We start from the raw sequence: 18,394 nt of genomic DNA, 5'->3' as shown, positions 1-18,394 counted from the left end.
TAATTATAATAATCTATTTATATAAATTGATCATTTAAATTACTATTATAAATAGAGACGAATAAAACACTAATGAACAAATTAGAAAATGTGTGTATTGTCTGTAGGCATAGTCTAAATAGAAAATGCAAACTAAAATAAACGTGTGTGTGTGTGTCAACCCGATCTATAGTAAGGTGCGTATAAATAGTACGCCGTATAAAAACAAAAACTAATGATATTGAGTAAAAAATTGGACTTCGGCGTGTGTATGCTACGCAGTAGGTATTATTAGGGTTGTGGGGTAGATGCGTATTATATGCACGCCAACTAATTCCGTATCATATGCACGTTAAAACTGCGTATTATATTCACGTTAACTACTTCCGTATCATATGCACGTTAAAACTGCGTGTTATATGCACGTTAACCAATTCCGTATCATATGCACGTTAAAACTGCGTATTATATGCACGCTAACCAATATGCACGTTAAAACTGCGTATTATATGCACGCAAACACCAGCGTGTCATATGCACGCAAAAGTCAGTTTTTGCGTATCGGTACAAGAAGTTTTTGTTTTTATTCGGTGTACTGTTCATACGCATTTAACCGGCATCTAGTGCGTAACTCAACTATCAGACACGTGTTCTTATCATCTCTCATTTCCGCCACACAGGTCTATATTTCATGCGAGATGCCATGTGTTGCTCTTCTGCTGCGGCTGTTCGGCGTGGGTGGGTTTCTGGTTTGTTGTCATCTGTTATCACGTCTTGATAACAAACGCAGTGGCACCAGAATCTTTCAGTGGTAGACAGTTGGGTTTGTCTTCGCAGGTTTCAGGTTCCAGCAACGGCACCGTCCGATCCCTTGGAGAACACCCTTCTCTGGCCCGCGGGTTTCCTCTGGATTAAGCAATTAAGAGGAAAACAAACAAACCGAGCGCGCGCGCGCTTTTGCACGCCGCGCCGCTTCCGGCCAAAAGGGACACTGAAGGGATGATTTGAAATCCACCTCTCTCTCAGAGCTGACAGGCTTTACTTGACAAAAAAAAACCCGTTCGCTTGAATTGCGGCACTGTAACTAATAAAAGCAATTGTTGCTGTTGTTTCTAAAGTCGATATAATCGGTGGACGTTATATCTCACGCGTGGACTTGTATGGAACTCTCGCGGGTCATTTTAATATTATGCGTCACTTGGCCAATGACAAGCTCCGAAATGTTGAGCCCCGCCCCCTGCCTCATTACAGCGCGCGGTCACTCCTTACACCCCAAAAGTGCGTTATGAGGGCTCTATTAGAAACATAAACGTGTGTTTATCGGCTACCTCCAAACACAAAAGTTTAACCCCGTTCATTAAACGACTGGGCACCCCTAATAAATGCCAACCGGGTCGCCCAAGAGGACCATCATTCCATGGCAATGTTCTCCAGCCAGATGACTTCCACTCCTTTCTCAGTGAGGGACATATTGAACCTGGAGCAGAATCAGGAGGACTTGGTTTCTCTGGACATGTCTCAGCGGCTGGACAGTGCCCTCATCCCGAGCTCGTCCTGCATGCTGTCCACTTTTAAACAAGAGCAGTTCATGGAAATGCCATCCGGAGCCTCCCTCTTCGGCGAAGACCTTCAGGACGACAAAGGCAACAAAAACGGCTCTCTGAACTTCGGGACCGCCGCCTTTTACGGGAAGAGTTTCCTAGAAATGGACTATGTTAAAGACGCAAAGACGGAGGACACGTTTGAGGACAAAGAAAAAAAAGGTGAAACTAAAATGCATTCATTATTATTTAAAAAATGCACCACTTATAATATTGAGTTAATTAAAAAATAATAATAAGCGCGCTTGTGTAGATGGATTATAACAATAAATCCATAATGGTCCTTTTTGGTCATTTGTGTAGTTCTTTTCAATACGCTTTTTAGTAATAAAACTGCAGTTTTATTGCTAGGAGAAGTAAATGATTAGAAAATTGAACATTCACAGATCCTTCTTCTGAATAAAATGCGCCTCACACTTAGGAAAAAAGTTATCTATGGAATTATTTTATGTCATGGCCAGCTTTATTTTTAAGATCGTTAAATACATTTTTGAGATCGTTAAATAAAATTCAACCCACTAAAATAGCTCACATATTTGATTTATGTTATGTTTGAAAGGCCTAAGCCATGAGGTTCAAACCTTCAAGAGGTCGCAACCTGCAGAGAAAAGGTGACTTGTTAGTCCATATCGGTAAAAAAGTAAATGCAGAAATAGAATTGTTCAGTTTAGAAAAACGAAATGACAATTAAATATAATTTCTGAATGCTATGAGTGGATAAAAGCACAACCCAGCTTTGGGTCAAATATGAACATTTTTGATACAAAATATTATTTAAAAAATGAACCCGATTGGTCCATATTCGACCAAGAAGAGTTGGGTTGAAGCTTTTGGTCAAATATGGACTGACCCAACATTTTTGATACAAAATATTATTTTAAAAATGAACCCGATTGGTCCATATCTGACCCAAAGTTGGGTTGAAGCCGAATGCAGGCTTATTGACGATTTGCGTCCCGTTAAAGTCCATCAATGAAACGAATCCTCCATTTCCAGACATCGGCTGCTCTCAGGAAGAACCGAGCGAAGACCTGAAGCTGGACGATGCGGATCGACCCAAACAGAGGAAGAGGAGAAAGCCCAGGGTCCTGTTCTCTCAAGCGCAGGTGTACGAGCTGGAGCGACGCTTCAAACAGCAGAAATACCTCTCCGCCCCCGAGAGAGATCACCTGGCCAGCGTGCTCAAACTCACCTCCACGCAGGTCAAGATCTGGTTCCAGAACAGACGCTATAAGTGCAAGAGGCAGCGTCAGGACCAGACCCTGGAGATGGTGGGCATCGCTCCTCCGAGGCGCATCTCGGTGCCGGTGTTGGTCCGGGACGGAAAGCCGTGCCTGGCCGACGCGTCCGCGTACAACGCCTCCTACAACGTGGGGATCAACCATTTCGCCTACAACGGCTACCCCGCGTTCAGCAACTTCCCGAGTCCGGGCAGCACGAACTACTCCTGCAGCTATCCGTCGAGCGTGGCCTCCGTCCAGCCGCCCTCGCAGTCCAGCGGCAACTACATCAACTTCGGGGTCGGGGAACTGAATAACGCGCAGGCCCCGTTTCAGTCCGGCGGCGGGGTTCCCGCGCTACACGGCATCCGAGCTTGGTGAAGACGAAACGTTTCAGTCCCAATAATATTTTCATAACTGACGATCGGACAGACGCGAGAGCGCGTTCGTTCTTACTCTTTAATACCTTTTTGAAGCTATATGCATCGTTTGCTTTAAAACCTGTCTGAATAATTTGCTTGCACTTGAGTTAAATTATGAGAGATAACCCGCACGTTAAAGTATGTAGATTATTTATAATTTTCACCAGACGTATCGAGGCCTTTATCAAACTCGAAAGAAGTTCCCATGCATGCTTGCTTTCTTTTCTTTCTTTCTTTCAAGGCCAGTCTCATTTTTGTATGTATAAAATAATAATAATAAAAAAATAACAGACCTGTAACCAATAAAGGGCGACCGTGAGCTATAGTTAAGAAACATTTTCGTGTGTCTCGTATCCAGAAAGTCCGTTTTAAGGTGTTGTTGTTCATTTGCTTGTGTAAGTCTGATATGTAAACTTTTTAAAAGGAAATAATAAAGGCTTTTCAAGAATGCAGCCCATGCATTTATTTTTGGCTTTGACCATAACGATTTAAACAGTAGCGTAAACAACTGACGTACGGGCTAAAATTATATTACATCAGCACATCTGTATTTACAAAATGCATTGCTAAAATCGCTAAACGCTTATGATATTATTAGTAGCGTTATTGCTTTTATTATTGCATTTACTGAACGCAACTATTTCCTAACCATTCTGGTTCCCAGGCTATTTGTACTCATTCGTGTTATATATATAAAAAAGCACGGCTTCATTTTTAAGTGTTTTATTGTTTTACCTTTACTTTTGGCAAAGATTAAAGGCTACAGATTTTCGGGGTCACCGTTTTCACCAAATGCGAACCCGACTTACAGCATGCATCGATTAAAAACCCTTTAAAACGACGCGTATTGTATATTTAAGCGAGCGCTTGAGTCTAGAAACAACCCCGAACCGCGAACAGGCCCGCTTTCTAGAGCTTCAGTATCGCGTGATTTGCTTCGGCGCGTCTTCAGAGAAAAACGCGTCCCGCGGGACTGTCGTTAAACCGCGCGTCCTCCTGCAAAACGCGTCTCGTGCATCGGACCCAGACCGTTTAAAACGGTTCGCGCGCCATTGGCGCGAGGCTGAACGTCGCGCTTGACTGACAGCGCAAAAGTGCTCCGCTTAGCGCGCGGAACGGCGCAATTTGCTCGACATGGAGAGGTGAGGGCGCACGCAAAAGCTTGCTATCCAGAGCATCTGCCCGCAACGGAACCGCTAGATGAAATATATATATATATATATATATATATATATATATATATATATATATATATATCGCAATGGCGAGCTTAATGTGGAAATGGTTGTCGTTTCGAGTCAAATACGGGGCCACTGAGAGCTAAAGAGAAAGGTCACACAGTTGCAATAGCGGCCCGCTCTTCAGAGGCGTTGAAAAGAACAAGTCAGATAACATGGACGCACATCTCTAAAAATAACAGACCTTGTCCTCCGGCCACAATGCAAGGAGAATGAGAGCGAGAAAGAGACCAGGGATGGAATAATCAGCTTTTCCGGGTCTTATCGGAGGAAAGACAGGGTCGCATGCCTCTTTATCAGCAGAGCTCTGATTGCGGCCATAGCTTTTCTGAGCTTTTTCCCCCCTGTGATACTCCGCTTCTGTCCTGTCCCGCGTAACAGCTGCTGCTCCGCCGCTGGCCGGGAAGCGAGTTTAAGTCACCCGCATCGCCTGTCAGGCCGTAGGTGTCCGCGTGACGGCCTCCAGCGTCCGGCAGGGCTTCTGCTGGAGCCACGAAACCCAAGAAGCGAGGGCCGAACGGTGAAGGCATATCCCAAAAAGTGCATTAGTGGATTAACTGCATGCAGGCCTAATACACATCAGAAATCAAAACTATTCAGCAAGGACTCTTTAAATGGATCGAGAGAGACAGTATAGACATTTGTTCCTCATATTAGAGTGATTTGTGAAGCATTATGTGTTTTTAAACAGCAGCGTGCATGCATTTTTATAACAAACTAGACGGACATTCATACTCGAACTATTTTGAGGGTGTGTGAACGTTTTGCTTTCAGGCTTTTACAATATATCGCTTTATTTATTACTTTGCAAGTCTCATTTAGATACTTATTTTATTTATCACTAAATAAAAATGACAAAATGAGCAATTCCAGGTCTCATTAGAAATAATAAATAACCGCTCTTACGCTGTAAAATATTTCAGAATATATTCAGGATAAGACAAACATGTTAAATATATATATATATATATATATATATATATATATATATATATATATATATATATATATATAAAATATAAAAATTAAAAAAAAAAAAATATATATATATATATATATATATATATATATATATATATATACAATGGAATGCGAAAGTTTGTGCACCCCTGTAAATTTCCATGCTTTTCCTTTATAAATACAAATAGTTGTCTGGATGAGAAATTTTATGGATGTTAAATATATCATATAGCAGACAAACACGGTGATATTTGAGAAGTGAAAGAAACTTGATATGATTTATGGAAAGCGTGTGAGAATTATTCAAACAAAATTAGCCATGTGCATACATTTATAGGCACCCTTGTCATTTTATTGATTTCAATACCTTTAGCACTAATCATTAGACCTCAAAATTGGTTTGGTGACCTCAGTGACCCTTGACCTCCACACGCAGGTGAATCCAATCACGAGAAAGCGTTTAAAGGAGGCCAGTTGTAAGTGTTTCTCCTCGTTGCATCTTCTCTAAAGTGTGGCAACATGGGAGCCTCAAAACAATGATTGTTGAACGTCACGGTTTAGGGGAAGGATGCAGAAAGCTGTCTCGGAGATTTAAGCTCTCGGTTTCAGCTGTGAGGAACACTGTGAGGAATTGGAAGACCAGAGGCACGGTTCTAGCTAAGGCCCGAAGCGGCAGACCAAGGAAAAGCTCAGATAAGCAGAGGATGGTGAGAAGAGTCACAGCTCCACAGACCTACAGCATCATCTTGCTTCAGATGGTGTCGACTATTCAGTGCTCTTTACACGAGGAGACGCTGTATGGACGAGTGATGCGGAAAAAGCCTTTTCTCTGCGCACGCCGCAAACGGTGTGGCTTCAGGTATGATACAGCACATTTGGACAAGCCAGCTTTATTTTGGAATAAGGTGCTGTGGACTGATGAAACTAAAATGGAGTTATTTGCGCAAAACAAGGGGCGTTACGCATGGCGGAAAAACAACACGGCATTCCAAGAAAAACACTCGCTACCTCAACTTTCTTAAAGCATGGATTCCACTCAATATCAGCAGATGCAGGAGAACAATGTCCAGGAATCAGTGACAAAGTTGAAGTTGCGCAGATGCTGGATCTTTCAACAAGACAACGACCCTAAACACTGCTCAGAATCTACTGAGGCATGCAGAGGAACAAGTACAACGTCCTGGAACGGCCATCTCCGTCCCCAGACCTGAATATTACTGATTATATTGTGGTGTGATTTAAAGCGGGCCGTCCGTGCACGGAAACCATCAAACCTGACTGAACTGGACATGTTTCGTAAAGAAGAACGCTCCAAAGCACCTTCTGCCAGAAGCCTGACTCTAACTGGGAGCGTTTGGAGGCGGTTACTGCAAAAGGAGGAGGCACAAAATATTGTTATTTGTTCTTTTGTGGTGCCTAAATACATGCACATGGATAATTTTGTTTAAATAATTCTCACACGCTTTCCATAAATCATATCAAGTTTATTTCACTTTCACTTCATCCAGACAACTAATGATTTATAATATATATACACACACACATAATGTGTGTATATATATATATATATATATATATATATATATATATATATATATATATATGTGTGTGTGTGTGTGTGTGTGTGTGTGTGTGTATATATGTGTGTATATATATATATATATGTATATGTGTGTGTAAACAAAAACTTTTATTTTGAATTACTGACAGCACTAGTATAATAATAACTTATAACACCATCAAAATGATAACAAGTTATTGTTGCTGCTTTCATAGTTTGTTCAGTCAACAGTAACGCATCACATGCCTTTGTCATTATATATACATATCTTTTTCCCTCTTTTTTTGACTTGTCATATAGATATTTTGATGACGTGATCAGCGGCTTCACCGAGATATCTTAAAGTTTTTTCCTGCTCGTAGCTGCATTCCTCTCATCATTTCTGCATTACATGCATCGTTTGGTCTGCACCTAAAAGAAAGGAAAAAGTCTTTTCTTCAGGATGTACAAGACCGTAGCCAGGAAGAGCGCGAGAGCGAGGAAAATAAGCAGCTTGTCGGTCAGTTCCCGTCGATTGTATTTAATGATCAGCTTTCTTCCCAGCTGTATGGTTCCTGTCATGGCTTTAAACTCTTCATTAGTTTCCTGCACTGTCCTGGAAGACGTCGCTGCAGGAGTCATAAATATAAATAAATAAATAAAAAAACAAATAAATAAATAATTTATTCATATATATATATATATATATATATATATATATATATATATATATGTGTGTGTATATATATATAAATATGTGTGTGTATGTATATATATATATATATATATATATATATATATATATATATAATATATATATATATATATATATATATATTATATATATTAATATATATATATATATATATATATATATATATATATATATATATATATATATATATATATATATATATATATATATATATATAAAATATATTATATATATATATATATATATATATATATATATGTATATATATATATATATATATATATATATATATATATATATATATATATATATATATATATATATATATATATATATATATATATATATATATATATATATAAATATTTTATATTTAATATTTATATATATATATATATATATATATATATATTATATATATAAAAATATATTATATATATATATATATATATATATATATATATATATATATATATATATATATATATATATATATATATACGATTTCCAGCAGGATAATACTGAAAAGCTGTGGGATGCCCACCTAAAGTGCTCATGGTCTCCTCGCTCTGCTGGACCTGCTGTGCCATCATCCGGCTGATGCTCATCAGACTCTCTGTTATGCCACTGGAGGTCTGAGCGAGGCTTTCTTTGGTCAGCCTCCTGGTTAAACGGACAGAGAATTAACCCAGAAGTGGCATCGAAGCATTCAGCGAGGAGCCGCTGCTTTCAAACTCACCTGTGTCTTATCGACATGTCCTCTGAATTTAACAAATCCTCCTTCTCCAGCTTATCAATGGAGAGTTTGCAGGCTAGATTGGCCTTCCTCCAAGCAGTCTGATTACTGCAAGAAGAACAATCTGCATTTGAGAGCCAGTACACTCTTGAATAAAATGCATTAAAACGAAGTCATTGTCACCTAAGCATCTGTTTCTGATGCCCTTCTGCTTTATTGAGTAGGGTCAGCTTGTCGGACTCTTTGTCCTGTTCTTTTCCCATTTGCTCCAGATCCTGTTTTAAAAAAAAATAAATAAAAAATGCATAGTATTTGTCTGAAGTTTAAAATTTGCAGCAAATTTGCACGGCTTGTTTCTCACCCGAATCCGTTGTCTGAGATTGCTGAATTTTTCTTTTACTCGTAAATTTAAATCTGTCAGTTTGCTTTGTGGTCCTGTGCATTCACCGACATCCTGCAAACATGGATCAATATATGCAGTTAGTTACAGGAGAAGAAAAATATTTTAAATAAATAAATACAGGTACCATAAAAATATATATATTAAAAAATAAAAATATATATATATATATATATATATATATATATATATATATATATATATATATATATATATATATTATTATTATATTATTTTATATATATATATATATATATATATATATATATATATATATATATATATTTTATTATTATTCTATTATTTTATATATATATATATGCCATTCGTCACTTATTAGCATTTTGTGGTCCTTTTGTGGTCGGCATTTTAATTGCATTCTTTTTATTTTTAAAGTACTGTCCTTAAATGAACACTGATATGGCCGCTTTTTGTAATGTTTACGTTTTATAAATATGAGCAATAAAAAAAAGTCGTACCTGAACGAGAGCTTTTATTTCTAAATCATACTTGATGATTTCTTGCTCGCATATTCGGACGTGTACATCAGCAGAGGATGCCATCGCTGCAGACCAAACGCGCGACTTCCGGCAGACCGATGTCAAAATAAAAGTCTCGACGCGCTCGGTGCCCGTTTAGTTATCGTCCGATGAGTGTTAACCACAAACTGTAAATGATGTGAAATGAAAACCTGTGCCATTCACTAATTTATTAATTTGTTTTATTTGTGTGTGTGTGTGTCTATGTATGGCGGGCCGATCGTTGACTGCGTTAGTCTTTGATCACCTGATTGTATTGTATATTACATTATTGTTTTTTTTAATGATTATTTTTCTATTCTATTCTTTTATTTTATTTTCCACTTGATATTTCTGTTTCCTTTACACATCCCATGCGTTTTTTCGACACTCTTCTTTCATTGCTAACTTTCCGGTGGGCGACCTAAGGAAAAAAACCGGATAATTACAATTATACTTTAATATTTTTAATTTAATTTAATTTAATTTAATTTAATTTAATTTAATTTAATTTAATTTAATTTTATTTTATTTTTATTTTATTTTATTTTTAAAGGGTAGGGTTAAAAAAAATAATACTCCTACCCTTTACCAAAACACAATAAAGCATGATGAAATATTTTAGGACCGTTTTGGGTCTAACAAAACAACCATGCTGTTAATTCAGAAACGCTAACAGTTAGTTGGTAAACACTAGACAAGAATCAGTGAACTGAAACAGACCACAGAGAAAGACGAGGGGACTTTTCTTGTCGTTTAGCTCCCTCTGCTGTTAGCAATTGAGCAAAGACGAACCCCAGACGTGACACTGCATACATCAAGTTTAATTTTCGAGACGGTTAACGGAGCCAAAATAAAAAAAATAAAATAAATAAACAAGTGAATGATAACAGGAAGAAATGAAAACGCGCGTGCCCTCGAACCGGAGGGATGGCGTTAGTTTTGAGGAGTGTCGTGTGTTGTCCAGCTCCACAGTTTGTTTGATTGTTGAACTCTGAATATATTTGCGTTACAGGCTGGAGACGACAGACCCGAGAGGATACACACTTCACAAACTCCAGGGCGTTTTATTGTTGAGAAACCTGCGGTGTTAACGAAAGAAAAGAAGCCGAAGCGCGTGAGGTAGGGTGCCTTTATTTATTTCTGTTAAGGTTGCTCAGACGCTGCTTTTTTTTGGGACGTTTTAAAATGCAGTTCTCTTTTTTTTTTTTACTGTGAAATATGTTACAGGCATAAAATATAAAATATTAATATTATTTTAAAATAGTACAAATATTTTACAGGCATATTTTCGCGCTGCACGGGGTAAGTTGTCACGGCGAAAAATGCCATGAAGTGGATTATTTGGTGTGTTTCAGCATCATTTCGGCATGAACACACACACACACACAAAAATTAAAAATATTTTCAAATATATAAATTATCATTGTATATTGATATCTTTGAAAAAACACATCTTAAGCAGCTGATTTCTGCCTTCTTTATATAACTCATATACGCTTATTTAGCTCATGTCTGACATTATATTTGATTTTTAGTTTCACAGAGAAACAAATACGTGAATTATATCACATTTTCTTATTAAAAAAAATACAAAATAACTGTTAAACATAGCCTGTCGCCCCGATTTATGTAATCATAAATGTTATGCTTAATTACAGTTATTTATTACGGATTAGGACTAAATGGGCACATCTTATTCACACAACCTTAGTCAATTATTTATAGATTATTGCGTCGCCTTAATTCGTAAATTGAGGACAAAAACACACCTCCCAGTGGACTGGTAAATAAATAAAAATCTTTAAAATGTAGAAAATTAATTTGGTTGACTCATTTTTGTTAAATATGTATGTAAATATGGTTTGTAATGTTTCATGACAAACAAAGAATGCAGTATATTTTATTTTGCTCGACAGTAATCCCGTTCAAGTTTACGATCAGGTCAAAAGCAGTCCCGAAGCAGTCGAGATCACGTTAAAGACTAAGCTGTTATCATGTAATATATATATATAATAAGTATTCTAGGCAGTACTGCTGAGATATACACAGTTTCGGTCTTCCGTATCCGTGAAAACGTGTTATAATGTTGGCTTTAGCGTCTGATCCCTGACCCTTTCTTGACGCCGTGTGTTTCTTAGTCGAGGGGCTTGTTTGTTATTTTACCCACGAGTTTGAGTACGAGGCCAAAATAAGACCACACCGAGCTTCTGCAATTCAGAAATGAACGTGCATTTTATTTATAGATTGAGAATTTATTGAAAAATCGTTAATAATTTAATGCGGACAGTGTCGTCCTAGTGCCCGGACCACGCCACCAGGGTCGGTTTTTTCGAGAGCGAGGTGCATTGCATCAACGTCTTCCCATTGTTTGTTAGGATCGGAGATACACCTTGTGACCTGAGGGTGCGAAAAACACCCCCAAACGCTGAGAAAATCCCGTTTAGAGTCGAGTTCTCATCCGTGCATGCTAATCAAAAAACAAGTTTTGGGGTATTTGTTCAAGCACACGCGCGCGAGATGTTTCCACAGAACGTGATCTTCGCTTCGCATCTTCACCATTGTTTGGCGCGGAGGAGAAAAGATCGTCTCGAGCCATGCAGCGGGTTCTCGGCTGTTGCTACAAATAGACCCCTGCTGTTTTTGTGCAAATAATAATAATAATAATTGTATTTGATGACGTTGGTGGTCCGCGCTGACCTGTTTTCCAGAGAGTGTTGTTTTTTCATACAGAGGAACCTGTCTAACGGGATTACCGGCGGCGTTCGGAAGAAGGATCTGCATCCGTGGACCAGAAAGCCATGTTTGTCAAGCGCTTAAAGTCTTTTTTATATATCAGGCCTCATCACTAATTATATAACAGCGCACTGCGGTCACCCTGGAAGTCGTGCTCCTGATCGATGCACTCATTTGCAAGCTTTAACAGGCTTGACGTTGGCGTCGTATCTCGATGTAAAAACGGTTAACGTTATATAAGAACCGCGCAAACATTTCTCGAGCTTTCTTGAAGCTGTCGCCTCGTTTCCAGAAAAGCAACGCGATGGTCGTGCGATACGCCAATGGGGCAAGAAAAATAATCGTATTTCTCACCGAAACACGATTACGATTTACCCCACTGGCGGATTTTTTAGCTCGCTTTAAGCAAAAAGCTCGCTTGCTTTTCTGGAAACGAGACGCTAGCTTTCCCGCGCAATCGAGAAAGCGTTTTTCTTCGTGATCCTGATCTAGACGGCAATAACGAAATGCCTTTAACTGAAAAGCGAGCGCTGATTTGGTCGTTACGCATTACCAAACGCTCCGTCCTCCAACTTTGACTCCACTTATTTAGTTGAAAGCGCTATATAAATAAAGGTGATTGATTGATTTTATTTTTTTGCCCTGGAACAGAAGAGCCTGGAGTTGCTACAGCACGAGAAAATTAAATCTACGTGAAGGGTTGTTTTCAGGATGACGCTGTTGACTTTGCTGGCTAGCGTGTGTTTGAGGCTGGCCGTCAATAAACAGACTGCGTGAACAAACATACACCCTGACTTTTGCGCTAATTAGAGTTTACTGTTCTCATTAAGGGTTTTTTTTCCGGCATTTTATTGTTGCAGTCACCGTGACCAGTCAAATATTGAACATGTAATAATTTTATTTTCTGTACAGTCATCAGCAAAACGTCACGGTGTAGTCATAGTCTTCAAATAAGTAAAGTAAGTTTGTTTTAGCTGCTAATTATAATACACATTATAACAAAATACAGTGGCACTTTTGTTATGTTTTAATTCCTGGACCACTAAAGGTTTTAAGTCACCGGGGTATGTTTTTATCAATAGTCGAAAATACATTGCATGGGTCAAAATGATATTTCATGCCAAAAATCATTAGGATATTAAGTAAAGTTCATGTTGCATGAAGATATTTTTTAATTTCCTACAGTGTATTAAAATTATTTTTTTATAAATTTGTAATATGCATTACTAAGAACTTAATTTGGACATTTTTTAAGATTTTTTTTAAGCATTTTTTTTTTTTTGCACCCTCAGATTTTCTAATTAGTTCTCAGCCAAATACAGTCCTAGCCGAAAACAGAGAAGCTTGTTTATTTGGTTTTGTTTTCAAATCTCAAGTTCAAACAAAATGAACCTTTGTGACGGGTTTTGTGGCCCAGGCTCAAAAAAAAAAATACAAAAAAGACGTTCTTTAAAAATTGCTATTTTTAAAAAGCTCGTCGATCAGAGAAATGTGCAGAAAAGTAAAACAGGAAATGGTGTCACTGCGTTAATTCTCAAATTCTGTTTACCCTTTCATTTTTCTAATATGCATTTTAATGGTTTAATAACATTTTAATAACTAAAAGCTATGATTAATTAAATGAGTTAATTAATATATTAATATAATATAATATAATATAATATATTAATTAAATTTAAGTTAGTTAAATTAATTTGCTTGCAATAACAGTTGTGTATTTTAATTATTATGTTAATCAAACACCAAAGAAAACTCTTTCAAAAGATTTTTAAATAATAATATAAATAACGATAATTACTGCTACTACTATTACATGAAATTCACAATTTCTTCCAGCTAAACCGAACTTTTATTTTGAAAGGTTGCCGTGTGAAGGCCTTCAGTTTCTGACGCACACATCGGATAGCTTTCCTCATAATGCGTGACTTCCAAAAAATGCATATGAAGTAAGGTTTGAAGACAGCGGCGTCTGTGCTTATTAAAACCTTTTGTGCAAACCTTTTTTTCGTCCACGCAGAATGACCGACCATCAGGAGCGCCCTAAACGACGCGACACGAAGCATGCGCTGGGCTTTTAAAGAGGTAGATCGTCTCACCCACCCTGCCGTCTCCGGTCCACGATGAACGGCACCTCGTTCGCGCCGAATCTCTCCGGTTTAAGCAACGTGCCGAACGCGTCGGCCTCCGGCGCCGTCTCCTGGAGGATGGCCACGATCACGCTCATAACCGTCCCGCTCTCCCTCATCACCGTCATCGGCAACGTCCTGGTCATGATCTCCTTCCGGGTCAACCCTCACCTGAGGACGGTGAGCAACTACTTCCTCCTGAGCCTGGCCGTGGCCGACTTCATTTTGGGCGCCGTGTCGATGAACCTCTACACCACCTACATCCTGATCGGCCGCTGGACGCTGGGAAACCTAGCCTGCGATTTGTGGCTGGCTGTGGATTACGTGGCGAGCAACGCCTCCGTCATGAACCTGCTGGCCATCAGCCTGGACCGCTATCTCTCCGTCACGCGACCTCTGACCTATCGGGCCACCCGGACGCCCAGGAGAGCGGCGGTGCTCATCACGTTAGCGTGGACCGTCTCCTTCGTGCTCTGGGCTCCGGCTATCCTGTTCTGGCAGTATATAGTGGGAGAGCGGACCGTTCCAGAAGATGCGTGCTCTGTGCAGTTCCTGTCCGAGCCCGTGATCACGTTCGGGACGGCCATCGCGGCCTTTTACCTGCCGGTGAGCGTGATGGTGGCGCTGTACTGGCGGGTGTACCGCGAGACGGAGAAGCGCTCCCAGCAGCTCGCCGGACTCATGGGAGCTCGCGCGGGACACGCTTCCCAGGTGGGCTTGCTTTCATTCAGCTCTTAAAAACGCTTCAGCGGAGAACCTTTAACACCGCGGAGCCTTCACAGTGTTTTTTGCACTAGAAAAATGACTCCTTTTGGTCACTCAAAGTTTTTTGGGGAACCCAAAATATGTGTAATTTAAAATTCGCCAAACTTTATGTTTAAGTTCGCTTAAAATAGGAGTTTTAAAAGTCCATGAACGGCTTTGAATTGAGGGGGAAATGTCTGGTTTATCTGGTGTTTCAATGTGCGTGACATAAATATATTAATATGTAAATATTATTCATTTTTTAGTCGTTTTTTAATCTATTGGAAGCATATAGGGCAATTATAATTCTAGGCTCTACCAAAACACTTAAGTCTGGAACGTACCGTAAGAGGAAGAATATAAAGCTATGCTTAAAGAATAATAAGTTTTATATTTTGATGTCATCGTGAGGATTTCCATAAATGCGTTGCACGGGATGCAGTGCTCACAGGATTGAAGAAAAATGATAAAATTGTCCGTTTCTGCGTTTGCTTTTCCAACATAAAATGACAGTTTCTAAAAAGATATAAGAGCTGGATTTATTTGATTGCGCAAAAGAATGGAGTAAAATAGCATTTTACATTTTACTATAATTTATGTGCTATTATAGTATTCATTCATATTTTGCTAAAATGGAATAATAACATAATTCTAAAACAAAACTGCATAAAAATAATGACGTGAAATATATTTTGAGTAATTTTATTGTGGTCTTGTAATTATTTTTAGATTTATTTTATAGACTTATTTAAGTTAGTTTCGAATGCAAAAACCTTAATTGAAAATGTAAAAAAAAAATGTAATAATTATATAAAAAAGAAAAGAGTAAAAAGCACAATTATAAAAAAAATGCTTAAAAATTATTTTGTTATTTCAATGACTGCAAACATTTTTTAAATGTATTTATTTTCCTCCAGAACTTTTTTTGCACTAAATAATGTAAAAAAATCATCATTTTGGTCCAGACTGCAAATTTTATAATTGCCTGAAAGCATGATATATGCACGATTATACACGATTAAAACTAAAACGCATGGGCTACAAGCAAACTACTCAAACGACAGACTAAGCTTTAAATCATTCCAGTGAGTGAACTTCGTACCGCATAACATCATATTTATCGTAGCAACACAGTGCTTTGATGCAACCTGTGTCGTTAAAAGCGCTCTATAACTAAAATGATCGTTTCTGTCGCACGTGTCTCCCAGAGATCATGCAGCGATTCGTGCAGCGTCGAAGACGTCAGACCGCAGACGGAGCAGAACCAGCACAAGAAGACGCACAGGACCATCTGTCCGGTCATCGCTCACCGGACAGCGGCCTGGTGGTGGAAGAAGCGGCGGGAACGGGACGAGGCGTCCAGCTCGTACTTCCCCTACGGCCGGACGCAGGCGGACGCGGGCGACAGCAGCAAACGCATTCCTCTCGTTCGGATGGACAAGACCTCGGCCGGCGATCTTCGGAGGAGCTGCGAGTCGGGGAGCCAGAGCTCGCTCGGTTCCTCCGCGACCCCCTCGCCCCGGGCTCCCTCTCGCTCGCTCGGGCCCCAGCAGGGCCGCAAAGCCCGGACCTCGGGTCTGATCCGGGAGAAGAAAGCGGCCCGGACCCTCAGCGCCATCCTCCTGGCTTTCATCGTGACGTGGACGCCTTACAACATCATGGTCCTGGTGTCCACGTTCTGCGACGACTGCGTTCCCGAGGGCCTGTGGCAGCTGGGGTACTGGCTCTGCTACGTCAACAGCACGGTGAACCCCGTCTGCTACGCGCTCTGCAACAAGCACTTCCGGGTCACGTTCAGGGCGCTGCTGCTCTGCCGGTGGAAGGAGCACAGGAAGGGCATCAGATGGACCCCGACCGGCAACGGCTGATCACGTCACGGCGACGCTAAAAGAGTATGTGGGCTCGAAACGATCCTACAGAACAAAGGTACGAAGTTTCAACGTTTCGTAATGTAGCGCTTTTCGCCTTCAGAATATAAAATGGAGCGTCTGGGTGATGTTCGCTGTCAAATCATACTTCTGTTTTGTTCGGTTTTTTTTTTCTTCCTCAGAACGGTATAAGACTTGGTAAAGGTTTTGGCAGTTGTCACGTGAACAATACGATAAAATAGTGCTGTCGAAGCATTCGTTGCATCCAAAATAAAAGTCCTTTACATAATATTTGCTTTGATGCAACCTGTGCTGTTAAAAGCGCTATAGGAATAAAAATGATTGATTGAAATGATTGAATATATGTGTGTGTACTGTGTATATTTATTATGTATATATATATATATATATATATATATATATATATAGAGAGAGAGAGAGAGAGAGAGAGAGAGAGAGATTTTGCCAAGTAAGACATGATCCTGCATCCAAAAATTAGACTTATTCCAATCCCTAAACCTAAAATTTATTCCTAAAATCAGTGGAAAGTGATTAAGGGAAGCATCTAAGCCTTGTATGTTGATCTATTTAATATATAAATATTACGTTTGCGTAAAAATGCACAATACGCACGCATACGTTCTGTAAGCGAAATGCGTTTGGTTGCAATCAATCGTTTGATGAAATAAAAGTCGTGGACGTAATTCAAAAAGGTTAACTGTTCCCGACAATAATAAAAATTAAAAAAAAAATCACATATTGTTCGCATTGGAAACGAACGGGAACCCTAATTAAGTGATAACACGTTACAATAAGGTTCATTAATTCACGTGAACTGAGATTGAACTTTAATTCTGCAGCATTTAATCTTAACGTTAATGTCAGCCTTTGCTAATGCTTTAAATCTCTTTATTAGCGTTAGTTAATGAACTAACCATGAAAGACTGTTTTTATTAACATGAACAAACAACGTTCAACACATCACAGCATTCATCTTTGTTAATGTTAATAAATACATCAGCTAACACCTTACTGTAAAGTGTTACCAAAAAAATCGTACTGAATTCAAATTTGAGGTTGATGTCGCACATATACGTCTTTGATTTTCATGTAGCTTTTGATATATAGCTCATATCAATTTTTAAAAAAAGCGTTTAGCATTTTTTTTTAACGTTTTCCCCACTTTAGCTATAATTTGCCAAATGTCTTAAAAAAAAGTTTGAATGCTGAGCCCTTTTTTTTTTTTTTTTTTAAGTCTCAGTGGTTAACAAATGGATTAAAACTATTCCATAAATATAATTTAATACGAAAAAAAGCACAAAATATTAAATATAAAGCATTATAAAATGCATTAAAATAAAAAAAAAAAACATTAATTTTACTTGAAATCAAATCGGACATGAACTTAATAGCAGCAGAGTGAGAATTATGTAAAATGTATATAATTATAAATTAAAAGCTTATGTATTTTAATATGAAGTCTTGGTGTTAAAAACTATATAAAAAAATCTCTTACCTCATGGCTATTATTTACTTTTTACTGGGTCTGAAGTATAGTACTACGGTACATTTTACTGCGGTCTTTAAACAA

The 18,394-nt window shown here is 38.6% G+C and overlaps 3 protein-coding genes across 3 annotated transcripts; 2 read left to right on the top strand and 1 right to left on the bottom strand.

Annotated features, from left to right (window-relative positions):
* The first annotated feature begins 816 nt into the window (after positions 1 to 816).
* nkx2.5 (NK2 homeobox 5) lies at positions 817 to 3,666 on the top strand. The gene is made up of 2 exons (XM_043256735.1): positions 817 to 1,742; positions 2,577 to 3,666. Exons 1-2 carry the CDS (start codon positions 1,397 to 1,399, stop codon positions 3,179 to 3,181), a joined length of 951 nt encoding a protein of 316 aa, XP_043112670.1. The 5' UTR covers positions 817 to 1,396; the 3' UTR covers positions 3,182 to 3,666.
* A 3,370-nt stretch (positions 3,667 to 7,036) lies between these two features.
* bnip1a (BCL2 interacting protein 1a) lies at positions 7,037 to 9,397 on the bottom strand. Its single transcript, XM_043257582.1, has 6 exons — positions 9,291 to 9,397; positions 8,773 to 8,865; positions 8,595 to 8,686; positions 8,415 to 8,519; positions 8,220 to 8,338; positions 7,037 to 7,589 (listed from the first exon to the last, which is right to left on the bottom strand). The coding sequence occupies exons 1-6, from the start codon at positions 9,372 to 9,374 to the stop codon at positions 7,393 to 7,395; spliced, it is 690 nt and encodes a 229-aa protein (XP_043113517.1). The 5' UTR covers positions 9,375 to 9,397; the 3' UTR covers positions 7,037 to 7,392.
* Positions 9,398 to 10,119: 722 nt separating this feature from the next.
* On the top strand, positions 10,120 to 17,113 carry chrm1a (cholinergic receptor, muscarinic 1a). Its single transcript, XM_043257646.1, has 3 exons — positions 10,120 to 10,451; positions 14,083 to 14,902; positions 16,144 to 17,113. Exons 2-3 carry the CDS (start codon positions 14,186 to 14,188, stop codon positions 16,801 to 16,803), a joined length of 1,377 nt encoding a protein of 458 aa, XP_043113581.1. The 5' UTR covers positions 10,120 to 10,451; positions 14,083 to 14,185; the 3' UTR covers positions 16,804 to 17,113.
* Positions 17,114 to 18,394: the final 1,281 nt, after the last annotated feature.

The sequence above is a fragment of the Puntigrus tetrazona genome, chromosome 14, assembly GCF_018831695.1.
Source record: "Puntigrus tetrazona isolate hp1 chromosome 14, ASM1883169v1, whole genome shotgun sequence".
NCBI classification, from domain to species: domain Eukaryota; kingdom Metazoa; phylum Chordata; class Actinopteri; order Cypriniformes; family Cyprinidae; genus Puntigrus; species Puntigrus tetrazona.
Note: the sequence above shows the minus strand (reverse complement) of the source record. Positions and strands in the feature narration are given on the sequence as shown.

What these genes read in the sequence shown, in the direction of transcription:
- nkx2.5 (XM_043256735.1), top strand. Translation starts at nt 1,397, where the DNA reads ATGGCAATGTTCTCCAGCCAGATGACTTCCACTCCTTTCTCAGTGAGG. An exon ending in TGAGGACAAAGAAAAAAAAG is followed by an intron (nt 1,743 to 2,576) that starts GTGAAACTAAAA and finishes CTCCATTTCCAG; the next exon opens with ACATCGGCTGCTCTCAGGAA.
- bnip1a (XM_043257582.1), bottom strand. Translation starts at nt 9,374, where the DNA reads ATGGCATCCTCTGCTGATGTACACGTCCGAATATGCGAGCAAGAAATC. An exon ending in ATCTCAGACAACGGATTCGG is followed by an intron (nt 8,687 to 8,772) that starts GTGAGAAACAAG and finishes TTTTTAAAACAG; the next exon opens with GATCTGGAGCAAATGGGAAA. An exon ending in CATCAGAAACAGATGCTTAG is followed by an intron (nt 8,520 to 8,594) that starts GTGACAATGACT and finishes TTCTTCTTGCAG; the next exon opens with TAATCAGACTGCTTGGAGGA.
- chrm1a (XM_043257646.1), top strand. Translation starts at nt 14,186, where the DNA reads ATGAACGGCACCTCGTTCGCGCCGAATCTCTCCGGTTTAAGCAACGTG. An exon ending in GCGCGGGACACGCTTCCCAG is followed by an intron (nt 14,903 to 16,143) that starts GTGGGCTTGCTT and finishes CGTGTCTCCCAG; the next exon opens with AGATCATGCAGCGATTCGTG.